Raw genomic sequence first — 25,401 nt, forward strand, 5'->3', positions numbered from 1 at the left:
AACCAAAATAGAAGTTTGGACTAATCTGTAATTTCACCCTTGCAATCAATCAACTCCTTAACTACATCACTTACAAAAAATAAAATAAAAATAAAAAATAAAATAAAATAAAATTTTGGAGAGGACAAAATTTTGGTGGGCAATGGTGGGTGGATTCGAAGATGGGATAAGAGGGTAGGGGATGGTGGACCGGGTCCAGGGAGCAATATCTCGCGGGCGTGGGGCCCGCCGATAACGATCCACGAAGTTCGCGCCAAAATCTGGTGGGGCCCACTAGAATGTCGCCACGTGGAGATTAGTGTACTTGTTAGTGATGTTTGGGAAAGTGCATCGATCGCTTTAGTTGGAAGTAGGAAAAAAAAAAAAAGAAAAAAAATTTATATGAGAGAGAGAGATTTTTTTTTTTTTAAGATGGAAATTGCAATATTATTACTAATTTATTTATCCCAATTTTTTATTATTATTATTATTATTATTATTATTATTCCAACCAAATGGAAGCTCGAATGATGATCATTTTCCATTGTAGAGCAAAATTCCTCTGTATTTCCAATATAAAACTATATAAAGGGTTTAAAAAAAGATAGATATATACACGAGCAATTGCTTATAGACCCTTAAAAAGTTTTTTTTTTTTTTTAATGTTACAAGTTCTTTCCAATATACTTCTAAAGATAAATTCTATTAGTGAACTATTAGAAACAGCCGTTATCTTTATAAAATTACTATTTTATCTTTTCAAATATACTCTTTTATCATCACCAATTTTTTTATTTGTCCTTAAGTTAGGAAAAAATATATATTTTTTGACTTTTGATCATTTTAAATATATCCTTCAACGATCACCGGCATTTCTTGTTTACTTTTAAGTTAAAGACAAAATAGATCTTTTAACTTTTTTTTTTTAACTCTAATAGAAATTTAACTCAAATTTAATCTAAAATGATTCAACAAGTACTACCGGCGGAATCATTTTTAATAATAAAGAAATATACAAGAAATATATTCGAAACAAAGAAAAAGTAAACGTATATTAAATATTTCACAAATTTTGAGCGGTATATACTATATAGATAATTATCCCACATATTACATAAATATATATTTGCATAATCCTTAAAGAGTTGTTTCAACAACAATTTCCGCAAGAAAAAAGCTCCCCATTAACTCAAATAAAACCTTGCTTTATCAGATCTATGAAGTACTTGCTATAAGATTGGTGCAGTATATTCTCCCAACACCTGACCCTCAGAAAACTCAAAGAATAGCACAAAGGATGTGATTCCACACTTCTCATTCTATGTATTTTAACCTCGATTCTCTGTATCCCTTCATTGCTTCGATTCACCGATTATTCCGCGCTATACATTACAGTGAGGGGGTTTACGGTATACAAACGATATGAACAGTAATGTGTAATTTGTTGCGCAAAATCTCGAATGCGGAGTAGCTGTACCGCATCACGAATCCCCGGTTTTTGCTCGCTGGATTGAGTGATGATACTTCGGGAAAAACATCGTCTGGAACGTCAGGTACGAAAAATAGGGCAGCAAGGCAGCGACAACGATGAATAGAGAAGACAGCCAGTAAAGCGGGCTCGAAACACAGGCTTCCAAGAAAACACGGTAGGCGGTCGTGGATATGGTGGGCGGGAAAAAGCCGTAGATAACCAGGAATATATACCAGAAAAAGATGCTGCCCCAGATGAGTAAGTGCTGAATCCAGGTGAAGTAGCTTAGGTAGAGCGCCAGCTGGCAATTCACGGCCCACACTACGCATGTGTACATGGTCGCGCCGAGGAGTTCAGACCCAGCGACACGCCCGTCGCTGCGGAACGCCTGGTCGAGGATGGCGTTCGTGGTGAAGTAGTATATTATCGTCGCGGTGATTATTCCGTTCAGCATCCAGCCTAGTATGCGGGGCCAGCTGAAGAAGATGTTCCGTATGCCGTCTTGGTGTAATGAAGGGAACTGCCAAATGTGAACTTCGTTTAAGAAAAGGAGAAGAGAAAAACGCAGGTGAAATCACGATCAAACGATCGAGGATAGTTTCATGAATAAAGGTGTCATATATTTGGTCGATCGATATCGAGCAATCTAAAAACTAAAATGGGCATAGAAGTTACAATGTAGAATAGTAGTAGTACCGACCATCTAACTACGTGTAAGAGTGAACGGCCAAAGCATACAGACTACAGTTTCCGAATACTTTCATATAATGAATTGTTATGCGCTATTCACAATGATTAAGAAAATATTGGGGGAAAACGAAAGGGAGAACACGCACCTTGAGGCAAATAGCGGATGAGACGTCCTTATCGAACACACCGAGAGCCATCACCGGAAGGGAAGTGAAGGCGACATTGTAGAAAGATATGTACCAGTCATTGTAAGCAGGTTGTGCTGAGAAGAGAGCATGAGCCTCGAACCAGAAGAGGGTAAAGCCAAATGCGAGGTTCTTGTAGAAAAAGTAACATATCTGTTTAGAAAATAAAATAAAAAAAAAACAGTGAAAGTCAATCTTCACTGACAAAAACCACGAAGCCGATAAATTTCAATTAAATTATAAGCTAGATGAAGAAGAAAATTGCCACTGTTTGTTCTAATTGTTGCAGTATACAACACATGATCTGATTGCCGTAGAAACCCTAATTTAGCCTACCTAGATTAGTTTTGAATGAAAGAGAAAAGTGAATCCTATTACCATGGCCGCAATCCTCCTATAACACCAATGCCCATGCACCAGGAGCAAACGCTCCAAAAAGCGAAATTGGGCTATTGCAAAATCACTAGACATCACTGCCTGTAATTAAAAAAGAAAGAAATCACTTTGAGGGTTTTTTGTGAGAAACATAGACACAAGAATTTGCACAGATATACATAAAAAAAACCCAAAGACTTTTACTGCCAGTATTTATCTTCACCAAAATGAGAAACTACAAAGGAACAAACTCAATTATAAACAAACCTGCATTCCCTCAACACCACTGATTCCGACACCAATATCGGCCTCTTGAAGCATACCAACATCATTAGCTCCATCACCAATTGCTAGTGTAGTTTTTCTAGTCCTCCTTTTGACCAATCTAGTAACCTGAAATCCTTTGAGATCCCTATCATATTACTTCTAGCTAGCATAAATTAAAAAATAAAAAAAAGAACACGCAAAAGTCATTTAAGCACTCACCAGTGCCTTTTGTTTAGGTGAAATTCGACAACAAATAACTGATGCACAATCAACTGCTAAATCCAAAAATGAGTTCTCTAGACCACTCGAGAGAGCATAAGCTAGCGAATTGCCATCAATAATAAGAGCGAAGGATACAGAACTTCCTTTTGATGAAGAAACTTGTGATTGAGCTTCACGTATTTGATTGGCGATTCTTTCATTTATAGCCTGATGAAGCAACAGGAAATTGAGAAAAAGAATCAAGCTATTATAGATTAAGCACCTACTTGATATGCCTTAGGAACAGCTTCTCTACTCAGAATAGCAGTTTCTAAGCATTTGGCAAATGAAAAGTCTGGAGCTTTCACTAGTAGAAAGCTATAATAAGCTTTTGAGACCCAGAAGCAGAAGCTCGTATTTGAAGTTTCTACTTTCCTACAGAGGGAAGCTATAGGAAGATATCAAAGAGAAAACTCTTAGCACTCTCTCTAACATCTTCAAAACAGCATTTGCAGCAGCTCCAACTGGTACAAAAGCATACAGAAGGTTCTTTGACATATATACCATTTTGATGGCTTCCTTATCTCCATCCTTCAAAACACTAATTTCTGGTGTATCGAGCTTGATGACAATATTCTTCATTTCTTTCCTCAGTAAATGGCATGCAAACCTGCAAGATCACAAATATGATGTTCGCCACAAAATAATAAATAATGAAAACTAGGATTTAAAACATCAGTGACACTCACCCTATATTGACTGCTGTTTCCAATTTATCACCAGTTAGAATCCAGATCTTAATTCCAGCTTCTGCAAGCTTGTTAATACACTCAGGGACCTAACAAAATGATAGAAGTTGAGAAAATTAATTTTAGAACATGCAGACATGCAACTAAAAAGAAAATTGTGACAAGCATCAGATAATGATAAAACTATAGGTGACTTAATATTACTAAATTGATGTACATTACACCAAATAGAGAATTTCTAATTTCAGTTAAATATTTACCCCTTTCTGTAATCTATCCTCCACTCCTGTAGCACCTAATAGAATCAAATCTTTCTCAATTTTTTCAGCCGCTTCATCCACAATCATGTCATGATCTGCATTGACAGAGCTTTTGGCAGCTAAGAATTCCTCATTCCAAATCCTATATTCTTCCTCTGTGAGCTTGCGATATGCTACTGCCAAGGTTCGAAGACCTGCCTCAGAGTACTCATTTATGTGGCATTTAGTCTCAGCCTCAAACACTTGTCCATCCTTGGAAAGCTTTTCAAAGATTACACTAGACCATATAGGAAAAGAAAATTGAGCTTAAAATTAACAATCAAAGGCTTTTACATGTATGTCCCTACAAAATCATCTATTTGATAAATACCCTTGCAAATTTGAATTTCACACCGTTAAAAGTGGGGTTTATTATAAAAATACCCTAGCCTAAAGTTGGGAGTCATTCAATTCATGGAGAAAAGTTGGCAGTGTATCCAAAAAGGTTTAAAAAAGAGGAGCATATATGCCCATTCAGTTTTTCAAGATCAGAAATACAATTCAGATTATGCAAGGTTATTTATGAAAATTGACAATTGTGCAGGGTATAAACTATAAAGCGAAAATCTATAAAAAACTGATAGATTTATCATCAGAAGGCTCAAAGTCAAACCCATCGGCTCCTTTGCAGAAAAGCAATAGCTCATCCTCCTCAGTCCTCACAATGACAGACATTCTCTTGCGAGCACTACTAAATTCTAAGATGTTAAGAAGTTTGTATGTCCTGATATTAAGAGAAGGAAATTTAGATCGAAAAACGAATCACCTACAAAGTAGAATACTAAAATAAAGAGAAGTAATATAGTCAAGAAATGAGCACCTAATAACCTTTCTGCCAATCTTCAGATCGAATTCATGCAATGAGATGCTCATCTGTGTTCTTTGAAAGAACTCAAAACCAAGTTCTCTTGCAGTCGTAACAAAAGCTGCTTCATCTGGGGACTCGGCTTCATAAGACACAGATTTGCTCTCTACAACAGGAATGGCAGTATGACAAATAGCTAGAACACGGAAGAACATCTGTACAGTTTCTGAATGAGGCTCCTTAACCCATTGTCCATTCATCAAACGATCGTCATAGAAGTTAAATCCTTTAACTAATCTCTCGTACCCATTAAATCCAGAAGACAGAGGTTTAAGCTCAAAGTAGTTAATCTCTTTATCTTTCCGATAACTTTTCTCTGCTTCAGTCGATCCGCTACCATAAGCAACACCACCAATGGAACATTTCACAAACTCCATGGAATTGCAAGTCAGTGTACCCGTTTTATCCGATAGTATGGTATGCACCTGACCAAGTTCCTCATTCAAATTTGATGTGCGAGCCCTGGCAGGCTTATCCGACTCCTCGCAGTACATTTTCTGGTCTTGATTTATGAATGTACTTTGCAAAACTTTAACAATTTCTATAGATATATACAATGAGATAGGGATCAAGCAACCATACAACATGAGACTTGTAAGAAAGTGACAAAAAGCTGCCAACCCAGCTCTCCTAGGATCGAAGAAAATCGATGATTTATCCGGCCGCAAATACCACATATAGTTTCCTTCGCTCATTTCTCCCTTCGTTTTGATTCCAAAGAAGATGGAACCAATCGATGCAATAACAACTAAAATCGTAAAAAGGAGATAAATTATTTTATCCATTCTCCTCTCGACATTGCTCCTCTTTGAAGGTGGATCCATTGCGTTCTGCATGACCTTCGTATCATGTCCTGTGAATATCACTATACCATAGACATATTGAGTGTTTCGGAGTTTAGAATCTCTCAATAGAATCTGTTGAGGAGATAGAGGATACTGGACGCCATTAAAATACATTGTCCCAATAAAAGAATACAATTTGTCATTTGGATCCTCGCACTTGATCAATGCCTTGAATTTCTGGAAAGATTGGTCATTGGTTAAAGATGATGTGATCTGTAACGACTGTTTCCGCTTCAAGTTTGTCTCTCCGTCGAGATTCATGGTCTCGACATAGCAAATTCCATCTTCGTAGCTCGACGAAAGTAAAAGGAGATCTGCGGGGAAGAACTCATCCTTCTCAACTTTAACTACATCTCCAACACGAAGCCTTTTCCACTCAGTTTCATGGAAAGAATTCGCCTCGTTGTACACTTTAACCTTCCGATTATTGACCTCTATATCCTAATGTAGAAAAAATAATAAAAAAAATTTTTACTCTTAAGCAAAACACACCAATTAAAACAGATCAAAGAAAAGATATAACGGTCCCCGCCAATTCACAAATTGGCCCCTAATTTCATCAGTTAAATAGGTTTTTCCCTGGTCTTACCAACTTATGTTTTTGTTCAAAGCTCTCGACTTCGATAGAACACTACTCCCACCATGTAGATGTAACTGAAAATCAGATAAAATTACGGACTAATTTATTCAGGTGAGTTCAGAGACTAAATTGCAACTCATCATTTAGGAGCAAAGGCACATTATATCATCAAAAAAAAATCACAAAAAAAAACAAAACAAAACAAAAATGGATGCTTAGGCAGTATTTCTTAAATATGATGCAGGGCCGAATTCGCAATTCATCAAAAGTTCAACCTTGATAACATTCAAATTGATATATTCGACAAAAGGTCGAACATTTGGAGTGCAAGATCGGATCCTTAGGGTTTGCAATACCTGCTGCTTGCGGCGCCAATCCTCGACGGCCTCCTTGGCCATGGTGGCCCCGACGACGACGACGAGGGGGAGGAGGATGCTCACGGCGCGGTAGGGCGCGAGGGGGCTGAAGGAGACGCACGCCACGGCGAGGAAGAAGACGTTCGCCGCGCGCCGGAACTGCTCGAACAGCGACTTGGGCACGAAATTCGCCACCGTGTATTTGGTCGTCGCCACCTCGTTCCCCCTATACACCACCCTAGCCGCCCCCGCCGCCGCCGCCGCGGCGTCGTTGCAGTGCACCACCCTCGAGTACCCTCCGGCGCCGCCGCCGGAGGAGGAAGCCGGAGGAGGAGGAGGGGGGCGGCGGCGCCACCTCCTCTCTCCGGCCATCTAGGTTTACCGTTAGGGTTAGGGTTAGGGTTTGGAGAACAGGGAATAAAGGAAGCGGAAGAGGGAGTGATCGGAATCCGCCATTGAGATCTCCGACACACCATTTTTTTATTATTTTTTTTGAGACAATGCATTTAGACCCCTCATCTATACGTTTTGCGCAGCAGACCCCTCAACTTTATATAAATTATTGTACTTAGTAACATTAACCTTTTTTTAATAAAATCAAAGGGCTAGTTTAGTATTGTTGCCTTTTCATTTTTTTAAAAAAAAATATTTTGTAATAAGAATAATAAACTACTAGGAATATTTACATATAAAATATATATTTGGCAATTAAAAAAAATTTGGAAAGCAATTATTTTTTTTACTTCTAATTTTTCAAATAAATTATTATTCATTACTGCACCGAATTATAATTACAAACAAACTATAATAATAAAAAAATATTTTTATCAGTATATTAAAATATATAAAATTAGTTTTAAAAAGAAAAAACGACAAAATCAAACCAGGGCTAATAATTTTATATAACTTTAATAATTGTACATATTGAATTTCTATTCAGGGTTAGCACACCGTCCACAAACTCCAAGGAAAGTCCAAAAATTACATGCGAATCCAAAATAAAAAAACACAGTTGAGGGGATTGATTCAAATTTGCCCAAAGTTGAGGGGCCTTCTTACATTTTCACCTTCCCTTTTGTTTTTGTTTTGCCGTGCGTTTCTCCGCACCGACGCGGTTTCGTCGCCGAATTTTAATGATTAATTAATTAATTAAAAAAAGGTTTATTATTATTATTATTATTATGCTTTAAACAGAGAGAGTATGAATCGACCATGTGTGGACCAATCAGAGAGAGAGAAAGGGACAAACTTCGTGGACCGAGTCTACGACTTTCTCCGTGAACCACACCACCTCGCGCCTGTTTATTTTGTGGATCACAGATATTGAACTCGTGACATCGAGAAAGCCCGTCTATAACCGTACAGAGATCGATCTTTTGACTTTGGTGAAATGGGAAACGAAGTCGAGTTCACGAAACTCACAAAATCTGAGACTAAATTCGTAACTTCGAGAAAGTCATCGACACTGATACGGAGATCGATCTTTTGACTACGGTGAGACTGGGGACGAAGTCGAATTCGCGAAACTTACAAATTTCTCGTTATCTTGACTTCTCACTTTCAAACAACCCGCCGAGCCTAAATACTTAGTTGGAATTTTTTTTTTTTTTACCTTTTTTTTTGTGGACAAATAAAGTCTCAAATATTTGAATAACTATCAACATTAAAAAGTAATGAAAAGCTATTGAGCATCCAGAATAATATGATTTTTGTTAGTCTGGCTACTATGCTATTAATATCATCAAGGGCTTGGCATTATAAAATTTTCCGCCGTTAAATTTACTCCTTTAACCATTTTCACTCGCTAGATCATACTGCTCGACCAATTACTCAATAATAGAAGACCAATATCATTCTAACCGCACATTCCTGTATCCGAAGATCGAAAATCTAATAGCACTAATAACTTAGTGCTATTAATAGTATACTAAGTATAGTAGTTTAGTTCATGATTTTGTTGCAAAAAAAAAAAAAAAAAAAAAAAAAAAAAAAAAAAACCTAAGGTGGACCCTAGATTTTCTTTTTTTAGAACTATCTTCTTACAAATTTATTTAAAAAGGCCACATTTCGGGAGAAGTTTTAGTGGCCTACCTAAGTCCATGACAAAGATTTTATCGTTAGATTTATTTTATATAAAATAGTAATGCACAATCAGAAGTCTTAATATTGCAAAACATTAAAAGAACATAATTTTTTTTTTTAAAAAAAAACATCATTTATTACTCTTTATCAGACACAACAATATCTCTCATATGACATAAACTAATTGTTCACGTAGCTGTTACAGAGAAAACTTTTCCCTCTTGTCGAGTTCACATGAGGTACCATTTCTTTTTTTAATTTTTCAGAATTCCTGATGGACATTTCCGATACGATGAACAATTCGTTGTCGTCTTCACGCATATGGGAGTCAGTCGAAAGGCTCGATGCTCTCCATCCGATGAACGTGCTCGATCAGAGTGCTTTCGATGATCCGCTGCATCTCTTATGTCTCTAAAATGCGACTATAATTGCTCAGTGCTTGCGATCTGAGGAGCGTGTAGATGACGACGGCTAGTCTCCGCATCAGCAATAAGCTCGAGGTGAAGAAACAGAAAGAGAATCGCCATTCTGACGGTGCACAGTCCGCTTAAGAAGAAGAGTTCGTCCCCACCTCCAATAAAAAAACAAAGTATGTTATTGCACCAACAAATTCAATCCGGACCGTCTGATTGCCAGTACATCAGCAGTCTCCAAGAACTTACTGGTTGAGCTGCAGGAGAACTCTGAAATGCTGACTCCACTAGTTTGTGGAAAGGGCGACCGGTCGACCTCTCTCCAAGGTGTCATCAAGATGATGTGAGCTTGTGGATATGAAATCCATAGTGTCATGCATTTGACAGTTTTCTTGTGTGTACACTAGATCTTAAGAGTGACATGAACTTACCATCTATAAATAAGAACTTTTCAAAACATTCTCGTACTTCGCCGCTAAGAGTGGCACCCACCACTGAGTAATGAAAACAATACTGGAGTAATTCAAAAATTTTGAAGCACTCAAGTATCCACAAATGTTAGAAGTCGCCTACCTTTTTGCGCGAATTTGAGCGGCTTACGGACCATAGACTCTTAATGCAGGAATTTGGACTTGATTTCTTTGCAGGCATCTGACAAAATATAAAGATTTAAGTTAGACACTGCTATTCGAACAAAAACAAATACAAAAAGAACAGTTTGCGAGGTGACAGAAACATATTTGGGTATCGTTTAAGTAGAAATGAAAATCTAGTCACGTTTTGATCATAATAGTAAACTTAATAGAAAGAGAGCAGCGAACGCAACAGCACACATTGAATGCTGTTGCTAAACCATCCCACATAAACCAGATTTTCTTTTTTTCCCCTATCAATTTAGCACCAGTTTCTTAACATTTTATAGTAGAAACATTTAATACAAGATCACCACACTTTCTATATTGTCTAACATATCTACAGAGGCATTAAAAGTATAAACACGACCACATATTACACTTGTTGGACCGAATTCCACTTACCTCATTGTCGTGACATGATACTGATCACCAATAATCACCGCAAGAACACACCCCAGCAACAAAATGATGGAACCGGTTCGCGTCCCTCACAACGATCTCCTTGCCAATGCATTTTGACGCCAACCTGATGAAGTTGTGACAATCCTCGCAGATCCTTATGTTTTTCATAATTCTGACACTTCCCACAACAGCTGAAGGATTTATCAGTGCAAAAGCCAGTGCCAACTTCTCACTGTGAAGCAAAAGCCGGTCCTTCTTATCCTCTTCCAGAGTCTCATGAAAAACCAATCTCGTTTGTGCAACATATCCCATCTCCTTCAACTTTTCTGCAAGCTTGTAAAGCTCAACATAAATAAGTTCTCTTTGTGGGTGGCGACGGGCACCGGCGGAGAATTCATGCACCCGATTCGCGATTTCAATCCAGCTTAATCCAGGCTCCTTCTTCACCCCGCACACCTTCATTTCCTTCCTGGCAAACGCTCCATCACCCAAATTTCCACTTTCACAATACAAATTAGAAATCATCACATACCCAATTGAATTCTTAGGCTCCAATTCCATTAACTTTTTGGCAGCCTTTTCCCCAATCTGCATCTCACCATGCTTTCTACATGCCCCAAGCAATGCGCTCCAAATTACGGAATCGGGTCTCACCGGCAATTCGTCAATTAGATCGTACGCCTCTTTTATGTTCCCATTACGCCCTAGAATATCCACCATGCAAGCGTAATGATCAAGCTGAGGGGAAATATTATAAACTTCATGCATCATTTTAAATATCCCGCGACCTTCATCAACTAACCCGCCATGGCTACAAGCTGTTAACAATCCAACAAATGTTGCGGAATCCGGAGCAACGTGCTTCACCATATCTTCAAAAATACTTATTGCTTCTTTTCCTCGCCCATGGGCGGCATAAGCCTTAATCATCGAATTCCATGACACTTCATCGCGATCCATCAACTGTTCAAAGATATGCTCTGCTGAATCAATACTACCACACCTTGCATAGGCATGAATTAGGGCATTCAAAACCACTGTATCGTCTCCAAACCCGGATTTCAAAATAAGGGGATGGAGAGATGAGCAATACCGTGCAGTTGCAAATCCCGCGCTTACCTTGACAGCAATGGAGAACGTGTACCGATCAGGTTTTGGACCCTCATGACGGAGCTGGTGGAATAAAAGAGCTGCCTTTTCTGGCTCCTTGTCAGCGCATGATGTCATGATTCCGGTCCACGAGACGATGTCGTGGTCTTTGGCACCACAAAAGATTTTATAGTACTCATCGAAGTCGCCTTCAAGAGCTGAGTAGGATTTGACAAAGGCAGTGGCAACTTCGACTTCAAGAAGGGAATTGGTTTTGATAGCGAGGCAATGTAGTTGCCCGCAATGGCGGAGATCAGTGCATGAGGGAATTACACCGAGAAGGGTCGCACGATCAAATGGGAGAGAGGCTCGGTGCATTTGGCCAAATAGGGTGAGAGAGTTGCCAGGCTGGTGGTTGCGAAGGAAGGCAGCAATCATGGAGTTGTAGGATACAAGGGTTTTGGTGGGCAAGGAGCAGAAGACGAGCCAAGCGGAGTCGACATCAGTGGTGGAGTAGAATGTGATGAGCGCATTGGCTACAAAAGGATTGATGTTTAGGGAGGTTTTGGTGGCAAGGGCATGGAGGAGGTACCCGCGGAGAGGGTGAAAAGCGGCAGTGCAGGAAGAGAGGGCAGCGGCAAGGGCAAACTCGTTGGGGATGTGGTGGGGGAGCATACGAGGGAGCAAATGGAAGGCAAGGTCGTGGAGGCCATGGTGGATGTAAGCAGTGAGGAGGGCGGTGTATGAGACGAGGTTGCGAAGGGTCATAGAGTTGAAAACGTGGCGGGCGAGGTCTAGGCGACCACATTGGGCATACATGTTGAGGAGGTGGTTGGAGAGAAAGGGGGAAGGAGAGGGGGGGAGGAGGAGGAGGCGGCGGTGGAGGGAGCGGCCAAGGAGGAGGAGACGGAGGCGGGAGCAGGCATGGAGGAGGGTGGCAAAGGAGGAGGTGGAAGGGAAGGTGGCGGCGGAGCTCAGGGCAGCGAGGAGGGAGTCTGGAATGTGGTAGCGAACAGAGGAGACAGCGGCAGCTGCAGCTGCAGCTGCCGCCATCATGGAGGGTGGTTCAATGGGCCGACAGGAGAGGAGTCCAAGTATACTTCACACAGCGGAGACTAAAGGAAGTGAAGTTGCAGAGTCAAATTCATTGTCGCAAACTTCGAATAGAGACGCATGTTTTATCGGCACCAACTTGGTCTGAAGTTGGCAAAAAAGAGAAGTTTTGCAGCTGCATGCATCGAAGTAGTCAATGGACTAAAACATAGATGAAGCAGCGCATTATCTCACCTCTCACATGCTGAAAACGATCTTTTCGCTTCACATTCATACACTTTCAATGTAGTTCCCATCTCTCAGTGCAGTTCTTCATCCTTTCTTCAATTTTTCTCCGCAACTAACATTCCAAAAATCAAAGTTTAGATACAAATTTAATCAAATATTATGCAGCGAACATTGCACAAATCAATATTTTGCTTCTCCAATGACACTACTGACACAACTCTTTATCAAACATCACTATACCCTACAAGAGAACTTCTAATGGAGGAATCAAAATGACTGTAGGGAAAAGTGAGGGGCTTCTTCAAAATTGTCAAAGAATACAACATATACATAAAAAAAGAAGGCATCTTTTCCATAAAATACTTCATAAAATCCAAAAATAGGAATAATTGTATTTATTTTACAAGCATTGCTTGCGATTTGATCTCTTATAAACATCATCTCATTCGAGCATTTCCTCGAATAACTAGAGTGCTCAATCCAAAAATTCAATTCCTGGTGTAGCACTACTTAGACATGTTGGATCAAACTCCAAATCTATTAGACGCATCCAAAATCAAACCCTAACAAGCAATTTGGATCAAATTCAGATGAAAAAAGAGAAAAAAAAATGGGAAAAAAATTAATAAAAAAAGGGATAAAATTGGCTCAAAAAGAATAAGAATTACCCTAAAAACAGAAAGAATCTGCAACAAAAATCGTAGAACACAAAAGGTGGAGAGTGAGAGAGAGAGAGAGGACAATAAGGGGCTAGGGTTTCACTACCGATCGCTACCTGTCGATTTCGATTTCGATTTCGATCTCTCTCCCGCGCGATTTGGGGAAGGTTTATTTCGATCGGTATTTTATAGATGGTAAAAATGTAAGGAGACCCCTCAACTATATTTTGTTCTGAAAAAAACTCCTCAACTTTTTATTTTATAATGAGCTAAGTTAAAACTTTTATCAAATTTAACGACTCTATCAATTGCTAACTATTAACTGGTCTAGTTTTAATTGCTAAAATGTAATTGAAGTCCCTTAAATTTGGTGAAATTACTAATGAATTTGATAAATTCCTAATTTTTTTTTGTACTGAAATAGCTTAATTTTAAAAAATTAGAAATTGAGGGGATCTTAATCTAACCCTCAACTACATACAATTTTAAAATGGACTCCCCAACTTTATTATTTTATTTTATTTTTTTAACTGACGTCACCTTTAACTTTTTTTTTTTTTTGGGATACAATTATTTTAACTTTAATTAGCGCGTGCTTAACTTCATCGTTCCCCACTTGAACTTCTTTGTTTCTTCTTTTTTTTTCACCCTGGTCTCAATTTTTCGCTGTAAAATTAGCTAATTTCTCGCCGTAAAATTAACCCGGTTTTCAATCCGAACTTATTTTGGCAGGCCCAGGCTGAAAAAAATATATTATGTACTTTAAAGCCTAAATAAATTTGCTCGAAAAATTATCATGCCGGGTCTGATCGGACCAAATAAATTAATACAATTTTAAATCAGATCAAGTCAAAAAAGAGAGAATCCGAACCCAATATCCCGCCCTCGCCCCGCCAGAATGAGGGCGGGTCGAGCGGGGCAAACTCATCTTAGCTTTCTGCACAGCAAAACATCTAAATCATTTTTTTTATCAAATGCAGAGTGTTTTGGTAAGTACAAAAGCTATTTTAAAAGTTACGCCAAATAAAAAAAACACATATTCTTTGCAGGAAGGGCTTTTCAGTAACTGCCAATTGACAGTAAATACAGAAATGTCAGAAAATAGTGGTATTGTCTGAGCATCACAACATTTCCATTTGTGAGCACCAATTTTCTTATTTATTATCTCCGTGGTTTACACACTAGTAATAGTCTCCTCTGATGTATTCATTCAAACGCTTCACTTCACCGTGTTGTTGATCTATGATCGCTCGCACTACATCAACGATTGAGATCATGCCGACTACCTTCTGATCGATAACAGGAACATGCCGAATATGCTTGTCTGCAAAAATCAATTGTCACAAAAAAAAATAATAAGCCGCGCTAATTTTTCTCATTTGTATCGAGTAAATTAAACTACAAAAAGGAGAAAGAAATAAGAAGTTGGGTAGGAATATTTTGGGAATAATTCATGGTTTACCAGTCATTAGCTCCATAGCTTGTAGTATTTTTGTATCAGATGTCACTGTAATGAGCTTGCTCTGCAACAGTCACCAAAATGTTGTGTATAAAATGCTAAAATTGTTTAGAGAGAGAGAGAGAGATAGTTATGTGGTGTATAAAATGCTAAAATTATTTTAGAGAGAGAAAGAGAGAGAGAGAGAGAGAGAGAATTTACCTCTTGGGTCATGATATCTCCGACTCTTGTGGATTTAGAAGATCTATCTTGCACAATGATCTTCTGAAGATAATCTGAAAAATATGCATGTTTTTATTGTATTTCAGGTGTTTAATGTTCAAATTCAGATCTGAGAGAAACCTTACATGTGTACCATGTTCTACAAAAATAAAAAATTTGAAGTGTATAATATCTTCTTCCCGTAAAAAAAAATAAAAAATAAAAAATAAAAGAGGAACTCTTTAATGCTGATTACCTCTCTCAGTTACAATCCCAGCAAGCAACTGGTGATCCCCTGGCTTCACAACAACTAGAGCTCCAATATTATGTTGTGTCATCTGCAAGTTACAAAGATTCTCAATCCTAATGTTGCTGCACTTCATTTTTATCTTACAAAAAATTTAATTCCAACTGTAGAAATCAATAACTAGCAGCTCGTGGCCAATATCCTACTAAGAAGAGAGGAGAAGATTAAACAAAATTATAGCTTGGATCCGATTTGTATAGACTTGAATCATACAATTGTTTTGATAGTTAGAATAACTGTTTGGTGATTAAAAAAAGAATATAAATACGTAAAATGCCGCTATTTACAGCAAATAAAAAAGAAACATGCATTGTGGATGAGGAGAATCTATTCCTCAACATTCTTTTCTTGACCATTGCTACCAACAAGCATGTTTGTATTTAAATAATACTTTCTCACATATAAACTGCTAAACTTGATTTATTATCAAAATTATATTAGTATAAAAACATTTTTTCCACATGAATAATGATAAATTACGAGTTTTCTTATATGTAACAACTATACTTGACCGACCGTCCCTAGAGCAAGTGGCAAAGGGCTTGGTGGTTGTTACCCGAGACCCAAGTTCGAATCCTAGTTGATTCACATTTCTAGCTAAGTTTATTTCTAAATGAAATAAACGAAGCGGGTAGCGTGCTACCTATCTCTTAAAAAAAAAAAAAAAAAACTATACTTGATGTCTATATTTGACGTATTTCACATAACTTTTGTTTGTGTTTTATATATTAAACTGAATTGAGGCAAAAGCATGCAAACTAGCTAAGCTAATGCCTGGCTCATTTTTCAAGCTAAACACGAGCAGTTCACAAATAACAAGCTCAATTGACAGTCAGAGAGAGAGAGAGAGAGAGAGAGAGAGAGAGAGAGCTTGCGTAAAAATGATGATTATTTCTCGTTTCATGTAATTGTATAAGTACATAAAAAGATTTCTTTGGACCCAAAAGTCAGTACCTGTCTAACGGCATCATAAACTGTGTCGTTGGTGCTACACCAAAACAGAGCCCCTGCCTCTTCGTCTCCCTTCGTCTTCAAAATCTCTGCTACTGTTGTATTTTCTAATCCTTTATGGGGTATAGTAGAAGTTGGAGAAGCACTTTGGAAATGCGCAATCAGATTCATCAAGGAGAAGCTCTCCTTCATGCCCATGTGCTGCAGAACTGCGAGTTTGATTCGGTTTCCTTGCGATCTTATCGCCTTTGTAAATCCTTGCATCTCTTATGCTACATTTTTCAGACATTAGTAAATGTCATAAATTTTTCTTTTTCTTTTCCCAAAAAAAATAATAATAGAAGCTGGCAAAGTCCAAATAATTCAATAGAAATAATAACAGGGTGGTTTCTAAGCAAGAGTTAAATATTAAATAGTAGAAATTAGCTTAAAAAAAATAGAAAAATAGCACTTCATCTTAAACAACCGTCAACCTGAGCTGGAGTTCTGCTTTTTGCAAAGAATTTCTGTACCTTGACCGAAAATGGATGCAGATTCAGATGCCGATGGATGTCGAGCGCCCCTCTGCAGCGGTGGCAGCAGCAGCGGCAGTGGTCGGAGGAGGGATGGGTACTCTTCATGGGGAGTTGAAAGATATGTAGGAGAACTCTATCCTTCTCTCCCTCTAAGACTATTGTTTCCTCCAAAGTAAGGCAAGGAATTCCCCAGCAGGCTAAGCATCTCCTACTTGAAGAAATGGTAAAGCATTGTTGTAGGCCTTGTTATCAATGTACTGAAGAAGCAAAGAACATTCTCCATGTGTTGCTTCACCATGAGTCACAAAAACAATGACCAGAGTACTCACAATAAGTATAATTTAAGTTAAAAAAATTAGAGCATAACCGTAATGCCTAATTAGCAAGCCGAATTTTAAGAAGAATTGAAGAAACCTACTCCTTTTAAGAAGAATAGAAGAAACCTGCTCCTTAAGTTGCGACAAACCAAGAGATCTCTTCTCTACCTTGAGAAGCTACTGAAAATACACCAACTTAAGAAAACAAACTACACAATAAAAGAATCAGATGTAAACCTATTCCAATATTATCTCCGAAGGCAGAAGCTCTGTATTTCGTTTCTTCCCTGAGTTCCTCATCCTCTCTCACACAAACAGATACAATGGCCAATCGAGAAAGACCGCAGCCATTCCGCTTCTGGCTCCCCTTCTATAGTCGTCATGCCCCCACTCTGCCCCCTCCGCCTTCAACACGGCGACAAGCACGATCTCCTACTCCACCGGCTTCTCCACGAGCTTCTCCGGTGCTGGGAACTCAACCTCGACACTCATCTCAAGGACAATCTGCTACGCCACCAACTTCTTCCTTGGCCTCTCCATCGGCTTCTCCGGTGGTGGAAGCTCAGCCTCAATACTCACCTACAGAACCATCTTCTACCCCACCACCTGCCCCATCGGCTTCTCCAGCGGAGGCAGCAGCTCAACCTCAATACTCACCTCAAGCGCAACAGCCTACTCCAGCTTCTCCATTGGGCTCTTCATCAACTTCTCCAGAGGTGGCAGCGCAGCCTCAACACTCCAGTCAAGAACAAGCTCTGTCTCAACCGACTTCTTCACTGGTTTCTCCATCGGCTTCTCCAAAGGTGGGAGCACAACCTCCATATTCATCTCAAGCACAACCTCCGATTCCACCACCTTCCCAAGCACAGCCTCCTATTCCACCACCTTCTCAACCAGCTTCTCCAGTAGTGATAGCACAATCTCTTGCACAACCAGACGCTGACCTAGCTAACTCAGAAGGTCAACACAAGTATGTTAAATCCCTAGAGGATAATGTAGTAAATTCCACTCCTATCGATTTCCAAAACACTAACAAGGAAATTGAACGAGAAACAAAACCAAATCTAGACAGCGAGCAAGAAAGTAAAACTGTTCAAACACCAGCAATAGAAAAACAGTCCGAAAAAGTTAACGAGGAGTTCAAGATAAATAGAGAAACTAAACAAAAGGCTCCTGTTGAAACCCAAGATCCCAACATATTATCCGAAGGGTTTAACAAAGACAAACAAGAAATTGAAGCCTCCAAGCCAGAAACAAGCAACCAACCAACAGAAACAATAGAAACCAAGATTTCAACCCCAGAACCTCATATTGAATTTCCCTCAGAAGGTAGCAAACTTAAGGTCGAACTTCAAATATCAAGCCCAACACATTCCGAGAAGGGAGATAAATTGAACATAGAAAAGCCAGGAATAAAAAATGGTTCAAGGGGCAAAGAGACCAAAATAGCAATTTCAAGCATCCCTCGGGCTTCAATTTTTGATGGTCAAAGAGCATGCTTTCAGAAAGAGATCGAAGACGGGCTCGGAAAGCTCTACCAAAAGCAGATTGATGGGATATCACAAAAGCCAGGGTTTGGACAAGCAGTGAGTATCGTAACCTTCGCAGGAGAAAACAAGGGAGCGTCAATGGTTATAGGCGGCGAGGTCAAACTAAGAGAAGAAAATTTGAACTCTAAATATAGCACATATCCAGGAATAAACTCCAGCATTAACAGTAATGTTCAAAGCATAAACAACTCCACATTGCAAGAGAGCTCGTGCAGTGCACACAATCCAGGAGTTCATTTGAATCTCACAAGCAAACAAACCGAACAGCCTAGCCAATTAGGGAGAATAGAACCTACAAAAGCCAAAGAGTCATATTTAAGTGTAAACCCTGATACAAAAATACCTCATGACCCAAGAATCAGAAGAAGATGCCTTCGAGCCCTGTTCTTGGAGAGCGAGAGTGACCCAGAGAATCCCCAGAAGCCACAGCGACATGGATGTCGTTTTAGCTGCGAGGAGAAGAGAAAAAAAGTCAATGAAGATGGTATACGTTTAACTAACGGTGGGTCAAAGCATGCTGAAGAAGGTAGCAGTAGAACATTTAACCAATGATTAAAGAAGAAAGAACTCATGGTTTGGTGATGTAATGATTTATGTACAGCTTATGAGCAAATATGTAATCAATATGTGCTGCTTGTTTAAAGTATTCCATGTGTTTTATTTGACAAAATGCATATCCTACTAAAAGAAGCTCTTGAATAATTATACCATAATACATACCTAATGAGATGGCAAGATAGCATTGAGCCCATTCCTGATCACTAAAGAGATTTCAAAACCAAAAGAGTAATTAGTAGATAAGAAAGCATTCATACTCATCCAAAATCGGAAATCATCGACATGCAGGTTAAGTAATCAGTGCCTGCCAAAATTCTTACTTTCAGTCTATAAACAGTAAGATTATTGCCACTCAAAGAGTACAAGCATTCTCTAATTGTGCCAATGTAACAATTAATCAACATAGATAGTTTCATAACTATAAGAATCCATTAAAAATGTTCAGCTACAATTATGTGAAAGCTTTATAAAAGATTTCGAGTCCCTTTCGTCACTCCATTCAAACTCACAACAAATCATGCATGAGTTGACTAATACTTAAGAAATAAAAAGATAAGCTATTCAGGGAATAAATTTGGAATTAATCCAAAACTATTTATTCAAACGTGAAGATCAATAATCTCGAGACATATGAAAAGGGGCAGAACTACTAAATTTACAATGGTAAACATAAGGCGATGAAGATGTTAAGAGAACAAAAGACAAATATTGAGACATCCCGGAGAAATCAGCAATTCAATCCATATATCTGTTTGGCAGAGTCGAGAGTGTTGGAAAGAAGCATGGCGATTGTAACAGGGCCCACTCCACCAGGCACCGGTGTTATAGCTGAGGCCACCTTCACTGCTTCTTTGAAGCAAACATCTCCAGTTAGGTGGTAACCATGCTCACTGCTGGGATCCTGATGAGTGAATCAAATATACAGAAAGTATAATTAAAGGTCAAGAAAAGATGAAACAAAATATATGAGATTTTAAAATTGCAGCAGTTTTATTTGTTCTGAGAAGCTCAGGAAAATTAGGTCATTCAACATCAGAAAATTTCAGAATAAACAGTTTAGATCTCTCTCTTCAAAAGTTTTCCATAGTTCCACAAAAAGAAAAAGGTAGGCTTGAAGAAAAGATGAAGATTGACAAAATCGAAAAATCAAAAAGCAACGCGAGGATTCAGAGGACTTAGGGAATCTTGTTCCAAGGCAACTTATTTTAGAGATAATTTAGTGCATTATATGGAAGGTTCAGATAGTGTTTCACAGAAGGACAAAGCACTTAGGCAAGCAAACAGTTTGGTCCCTCGATGGCAGCACGGAAATAATCATACAGCAGCCCGGCCATTGGTTCTCATGCATGAAATATGGGGCAAATTTGCATCAGGTCATCACAAACCTTTTTTGTAGATGCAAGCTTAGCAATCACCAATAGGTTTAGAATTAAAAAATAAAGTGGCCAGGAGAAATATTTACCTCCACAGGATTTGTTCCAACATCAATTACAACTGCGCCTCTCTTCAACCAACTTCCTCTTACAAGATTGGCCACTCCTGCAGCTGAGATCACAATGTCGGCTTGCCGAGTTATATCTTGTGGGTTCTTTGTGAAGGCATGCACAGAACTGACAGTAGCATGGTGCCTCTAAAAAGAGAAACAACATCAAATCTTCTTGACCCAACTATTAACCAAAAATTGTACTTAGATCATTAAGCTTAAAATTTTGGCAATTAAGGCCCAAAGTTTTTGAGCTAAGAAATCCTAACCTCGCCTTGGTTTTCCATCCGATGAGTGTAATGGCTATCAGGTTGCACAGCTTCACTTTTTCTTACCTTCTCTTTTTGTGTTTTAAATCATTGCATGATCAAATTTTGATCACATGCTCAAACAGCTTTTATACTACTTGTATGGAAAACCTAAGCGAGGATCAATAACTTAGAATTTACAAAGTTCAGGGATCTAATTATGGAAATTTGAAGTTCAAGGATCTTATGCGATTGCATGAAAGTGCAAGGACACTGAATAGGTTTTTTTGGCATATAAAGTATAAACCACAGCAAATAGGTGAAATTGCAGCAAGTACTCTGCAATGTACCCCTGGAAACCGTTTATTTTCATCCATGCCCTGTCAGGGCTATTTATATGAAATAGGTGTTTTTGTACAGATCCATCTGGCAGTGGCACGCATGCCAATAAGGTTTTCAGGGTCACACACAAATACCAAAGGGATATCTGCACTATTTCACATAAAAGCAGGCCCACTTAGTTCAGATTAAAATCTACACACCTGCAATAATAAAGTTGTTGGCAGGCCCACGACCTTGCTTCGCCCAATCACAGCCACATGTTTTCCCATAAGTTCAATGCCAGTGCGAGTAAGCAATTCAATGCAAGCTCTCGCAGCACAAGGAATGAATAGAGGTTCTCTTCCTCTCATTGCAAGATTTCCAACATTAAGGGGGTGAAAGCCATCAACATCTTTCTCTAGACTTATTGCGCCCAAAATTCTCTCCTCATTCATATGCTGCAATAACAAGGATTTACAGTCTTTTACATTATACCCCGAAAAAATCATGTATTACATATGTAAACCACTACATGTGTAAATTTCAATTAATACCCTTGGACTGCAGTTTCTTGAAAAAGTACCCTTCTATTAAACTGAAGACTAATCCAATCTATGCTGGCAAGTTAGCTTGGTATTTGAAAATTTGTGTTAAAGACGACAGTATACATGGGAATAAAAAAAAAACATATGAAGCACATGCATGAAAATTCAGATTATATTGATATATAAAAAAGAAAATATTTTGCAGGGATATATCTGTGAATAATTGTAATTAGTCTTGCAAACAAACATGATGCAAAGTCAAATAACAGATGCATGACAAGGTAGATCTCGAGTGCAAGAAAGTCAGCAGTTTTTAACTTGCCACTTATGGAATTTTAAGTAACAAAGGAATTTACACAATCTTCTAAGCTAGTTCTTAGAAAATCAACCAGAATAGCTAAAGAAATTACTTGTGGTAAAGGTAGTTGCACAAGGATACCGTGAACAGATGGGTCTTCATTGAATCTCGATACGGAATCCACTACTTCATCTTCTGTGCAATCCTCAGGTAGTTCTGCTGTTAGAGATCTTATTCCAACTTCATGACAGGCCTTTATCTTATAACGCACGTAAGTTTGAGAGTCCCTTCTTTGCCCAACCAATATAACAGCTAATCCAGGAATCTTTTTTACAGCGTCCTTCATTTGGTGAACTTCTTCAGCTGTTCGTGATCTTATCTCCTCCGCAATGGAATTCCCATCAATAATAGTTGGATTTATCTCCTGGTTTGCTGAATGAAAGATGACATATAAATATGCGAGAATATAATAAATTTACACGTAAAAAAGAGTACGAAAAAAAATAAGGACCCAATGGTTTTAGAAGGGTAACATTTAAATTGCATTGATTAATTACCTCACAAGTAATCTCAAAGTAAAAGATAAATTTTTGCCTAAATAGAAAAAATAAAACTCCAACTCAAAGGGATTCAATAATTAAATGAAAGTGTTCAGATATAAAATGATAACAAAAGAAGAAAAAAGGAATCTTTGTAGATAAGATATTGAAAATACTGTTAATATTGATGATTAAGCATCTTAAGGTTATAAAGACTGTTAATACATCATATAAAACCTCTACAAAAGACACTTTAGCCCCTGTTCTTTTAAAATGAAATGATTAGCCCCTAAATTTCTATAAAAATATATCATTCCAACACCCGACGTAAGGGTCATTGACTCAAAGATGATGCGGACGTTAAACATGCATTTTTCTTTTACAGGAAACATCGGGCCAAATGTTTCTTTTGATCAGGAAAAAGGTATTCATTGTTAGAAGGAGCTTTTCTGTAAAAAAGTTAAAGCACCAATCTCATCGAATACTAACCAGTAATTCACATCTTTAGTGAATACATATGGGTTTCAAAAAACACTTTCCTAGAAACAGGTCATTTTTCTGTCTGACGACTGAGCAATTTGATACGTTTATAAAAGCTTGGAATAGTGGCTAAAGTAAAAGTTCCATAAAGTTCCGGGTATACCAGTGCAATTTAAACAATGAAAGATTTTCTCTCACAAATCATTCCAATTCCACCAATCTCAATGTGAAAAAAACCACGTAGAGCAACCTAACTCTACAACCACTCACCCATTTAAGTGCCCAAACCGACACAAATCCTGAATGCCCACCACATGCTTGTGATAATTCCCCAAACAAAGAAGATCAAACATATATCCCAAATTAAGAAGCGGGTATTGTTTAACTTCAACCAATGATGGTGGTGACAGTGGCGAAGGCGGAGGAGGGCACCAAGTTCACTTCAAAAAATAGGAGTTGACGTAAAACTTTCATCAACATTTGGTGTCTACCTGTGCACCTGTGCACTCTACCCATTTTCTTGAATAAGGAAAGATATTCAAGATGGTTCTGTCAAATTATATGAAACAACCGTTTTTCTTCAAAATCTTAAGCTACCAGAAAATGGTGTTTTTAACATTTATATTCGGCATGAGAATTTTTGATAGACCCAAGATGTAAGCTTAAATTAAATGGGAGGAAATTAAAAAATGCTAAGAGTTTGGTGGAACTCGAACTCAGGATCTCCTGCTCTGATACCATATTAAATTATATGAGACAACCGTTTTTCTCCAAAAGCTTAAAACTACCAGAGAAAGGTGTTTTAAATATTTATATTCAACAGGTTCTCACACAAGTACACAACTCTTTCCAATTTCACCAGTCTCAATGCAAGAAACCACAAATACCTAACTAAACCTACAACCCATTACCCATTTAGGAGCCCAAAACCCACTCAACATCCCCAATGCCCACCACATGTTTGTGATAATTCCCCAATTAAAATGAGCAAACGTATACGCAAAAGCAAGAAGCGGGTAATGTGTATCATCGATCAACGGCGGCGTAGAATGGGGCGAATCTAACCCTACATCATCTCACCCATCTAAGCACCCAAAACCCTCACAAAGCGCCACCGCCCACCACATGCTTGTGACAATTCCCCAACGAAAAAGATCAACGCAAAATCAAGAAGCGGGTGTCGCTTACCATCGATCAATGGCGGCGGAGGATGCGTCGAATCGAGCGGCGGCGAGCGCCAGATGTCGGGGAGGTCGGGGCCGAGGATGCGAGGGCCCTTCGCCCTCTCCCTCTTCGCGGGCGCGTGGCAATGGCGACGAGCACAGTGGGAGGAGAAGAGGAGCGTGTGGGCCTTCGCCCTGGAGAACGCGCGGAGGAGGACGAGGGCTCGCATCTTCTACTTCGCCGTGAAGCTCTCAAGCGTCGAAAGCGCTTTTCCCCACAGCGCTGAACGGAGAAGCCCCGGCTCACCGGCGAAAACTTATAGAGGGGTTAAATTGCACTCAACTCCCCGACATTTTGAATATCTTTTACTTTGGTCCTCGAACTTTATGTTTGATGTTTAAATATAAGTTTAGGGCATATATGGATAGCATTGCTCCTCAAATGCAAAATTTAATTTTAAACAGGTACCTGCAATTTGGTTTGTTAGTTTAAATGGGTCAGCATCCTGCCTTATGGCGGGAGGTCATGTGTGGGTCAAGTCATATTCGAAATGGCGTGAGGCTGGGTTGGGCCGAGTCATATTCGAAATGGCCTAAGGCCAGTTGGGCCAAGTCATAATCGAGACCCGTGAGCGCTGTATCTGCACGTTTTAAGTGAATTGGTTGCGTATTTCTAACAGCTCGAGTTTTTAAGATTAATGATTAGCGTTAACGATCCGACGAGTGGTATCAGAGCCAGAGGTCACGGATTCAATTCCTGCATGCTACAAATATGTCCATGTACTGGAGGGAGGGTTGGCTTAAATAGATCAACATTCTATCCTGTGGCGGGAGGCCATGTGTGGGCTGAGACATGTTCGAAATGGCATGAGGCTAGTTGGACCGAATCACAATTGAGACCCGTGGGCGCTGTATCTGTACGCTTGAAGTGAATTGGTTGCGTATTTCTAACAACTCAAACTTTTGGGATTAATGGTTAACGTCAAAGATCCAACATGGTTAACCTCTTAATTTGTACGCTTTTGATCGCTAAAACCTTATTA

General features: G+C 38.9%; 5 protein-coding genes across 10 annotated transcripts; 1 reads left to right on the top strand and 4 right to left on the bottom strand.

Moving 5' to 3' along the window:
• Positions 1,039–7,326, bottom strand: LOC109711004 (probable phospholipid-transporting ATPase 8). Of its 2 annotated transcripts, XM_020233879.1 has the most exons (12): positions 6,863–7,003; positions 6,516–6,580; positions 5,037–6,367; positions 4,830–4,940; positions 4,178–4,454; positions 3,918–4,006; positions 3,733–3,838; positions 3,187–3,396; positions 2,968–3,093; positions 2,704–2,802; positions 2,287–2,478; positions 1,039–1,970 (listed from the first exon to the last, which is right to left on the bottom strand). In XM_020233879.1, the coding sequence occupies exons 3-12, from the start codon at positions 6,185–6,187 to the stop codon at positions 1,461–1,463; spliced, it is 2,871 nt and encodes a 956-aa protein (XP_020089468.1). In that variant the 5' UTR covers positions 6,188–6,367; positions 6,516–6,580; positions 6,863–7,003; the 3' UTR covers positions 1,039–1,460. The 2 variants fall into 2 exon arrangements, with proteins under 2 accessions (XP_020089468.1, XP_020089461.1); XM_020233872.1 differs by lacking the exon at positions 6,516–6,580 and having other exon boundaries at positions 6,863–7,326.
• Positions 9,039–13,624, bottom strand: LOC109722733 (pentatricopeptide repeat-containing protein At1g71420). 4 transcript variants are annotated; one of them, XM_020250871.1, is made up of 6 exons: positions 13,540–13,624; positions 12,771–12,876; positions 10,395–12,680; positions 9,931–10,008; positions 9,607–9,851; positions 9,039–9,515 (listed from the first exon to the last, which is right to left on the bottom strand). In XM_020250871.1, the coding sequence occupies exon 3, from the start codon at positions 12,537–12,539 to the stop codon at positions 10,419–10,421; it is 2,121 nt and encodes a 706-aa protein (XP_020106460.1). In that variant the 5' UTR covers positions 12,540–12,680; positions 12,771–12,876; positions 13,540–13,624; the 3' UTR covers positions 9,039–9,515; positions 9,607–9,851; positions 9,931–10,008; positions 10,395–10,418. The 4 variants fall into 4 exon arrangements, with proteins under 4 accessions (XP_020106460.1, XP_020106469.1, XP_020106452.1 ...); XM_020250880.1 differs by having other exon boundaries at positions 9,607–9,705; positions 9,789–9,851; positions 10,395–12,876; XM_020250863.1 differs by having other exon boundaries at positions 10,395–12,876; positions 13,530–13,548.
• On the bottom strand, positions 14,448–19,595 carry LOC109718552 (CBS domain-containing protein CBSX3, mitochondrial-like). Of its 2 annotated transcripts, XM_020244838.1 has the most exons (7): positions 19,444–19,595; positions 16,854–19,172; positions 16,345–16,613; positions 15,340–15,421; positions 15,084–15,157; positions 14,886–14,946; positions 14,448–14,747 (listed from the first exon to the last, which is right to left on the bottom strand). In XM_020244838.1, exons 3-7 carry the CDS (start codon positions 16,603–16,605, stop codon positions 14,605–14,607), a joined length of 621 nt encoding a protein of 206 aa, XP_020100427.1. In that variant the 5' UTR covers positions 16,606–16,613; positions 16,854–19,172; positions 19,444–19,595; the 3' UTR covers positions 14,448–14,604. The 2 variants fall into 2 exon arrangements, with proteins under 2 accessions (XP_020100427.1, XP_020100435.1); XM_020244846.1 differs by lacking the exon at positions 19,444–19,595 and having other exon boundaries at positions 16,854–19,347.
• On the top strand, positions 17,497–19,275 carry LOC109725028 (pollen-specific leucine-rich repeat extensin-like protein 2). The gene has a single exon (XM_020254110.1). The coding sequence runs from the start codon at positions 17,497–17,499 to the stop codon at positions 19,273–19,275; it is 1,779 nt and encodes a 592-aa protein (XP_020109699.1).
• On the bottom strand, positions 19,842–24,798 carry LOC109718544 (bifunctional protein FolD 1, mitochondrial-like). The gene is made up of 5 exons (XM_020244824.1): positions 24,384–24,798; positions 22,289–22,608; positions 21,555–21,791; positions 20,744–20,911; positions 19,842–20,182 (listed from the first exon to the last, which is right to left on the bottom strand). Exons 1-5 carry the CDS (start codon positions 24,586–24,588, stop codon positions 20,009–20,011), a joined length of 1,104 nt encoding a protein of 367 aa, XP_020100413.1. The 5' UTR covers positions 24,589–24,798; the 3' UTR covers positions 19,842–20,008.

This window comes from Ananas comosus, linkage group 1, assembly GCF_001540865.1.
Source record: "Ananas comosus cultivar F153 linkage group 1, ASM154086v1, whole genome shotgun sequence".
Classification (NCBI taxonomy): domain Eukaryota; kingdom Viridiplantae; phylum Streptophyta; class Magnoliopsida; order Poales; family Bromeliaceae; genus Ananas; species Ananas comosus.

Bases quoted from the DNA above. Each gene is read 5' to 3' on its own strand.
- LOC109722733 (XM_020250871.1), bottom strand. From the start codon at position 12,539: ATGATGGCGGCAGCTGCAGCTGCAGCTGCCGCTGTCTCCTCTGTTCGC.
- LOC109725028 (XM_020254110.1), top strand. From the start codon at position 17,497: ATGGCCAATCGAGAAAGACCGCAGCCATTCCGCTTCTGGCTCCCCTTC.
- LOC109711004 (XM_020233872.1), bottom strand. From the start codon at position 7,234: ATGGCCGGAGAGAGGAGGTGGCGCCGCCGCCCCCCTCCTCCTCCTCCG. The intron at 4,941-5,036 runs GTGCTCATTTCT...TCTTAATATCAG, and splicing joins ATTGGCAGAAAGGTTATTAG to GACATACAAACTTCTTAACA. The intron at 4,455-4,829 runs GTTTGACTTTGA...TATATGGTCTAG, and splicing joins TTCTGCAAAGGAGCCGATGG to TGTAATCTTTGAAAAGCTTT.
- LOC109718544 (XM_020244824.1), bottom strand. From the start codon at position 24,588: ATGCGAGCCCTCGTCCTCCTCCGCGCGTTCTCCAGGGCGAAGGCCCAC. The intron at 22,609-24,383 runs GTAAGCGACACC...TCTTTCATTCAG, and splicing joins TCCGCCGCCATTGATCGATG to CAAACCAGGAGATAAATCCA. The intron at 20,183-20,743 runs GTAAATATTTCT...TTCACTCATCAG, and splicing joins TTGGAACAAATCCTGTGGAG to GATCCCAGCAGTGAGCATGG.
- LOC109718552 (XM_020244838.1), bottom strand. From the start codon at position 16,605: ATGCAAGGATTTACAAAGGCGATAAGATCGCAAGGAAACCGAATCAAA. The intron at 15,422-16,344 runs GTACTGACTTTT...TGTAACTTGCAG, and splicing joins TTTATGATGCCGTTAGACAG to ATGACACAACATAATATTGG. The intron at 15,158-15,339 runs GTAATCAGCATT...CATATTTTTCAG, and splicing joins TGGGATTGTAACTGAGAGAG to ATTATCTTCAGAAGATCATT.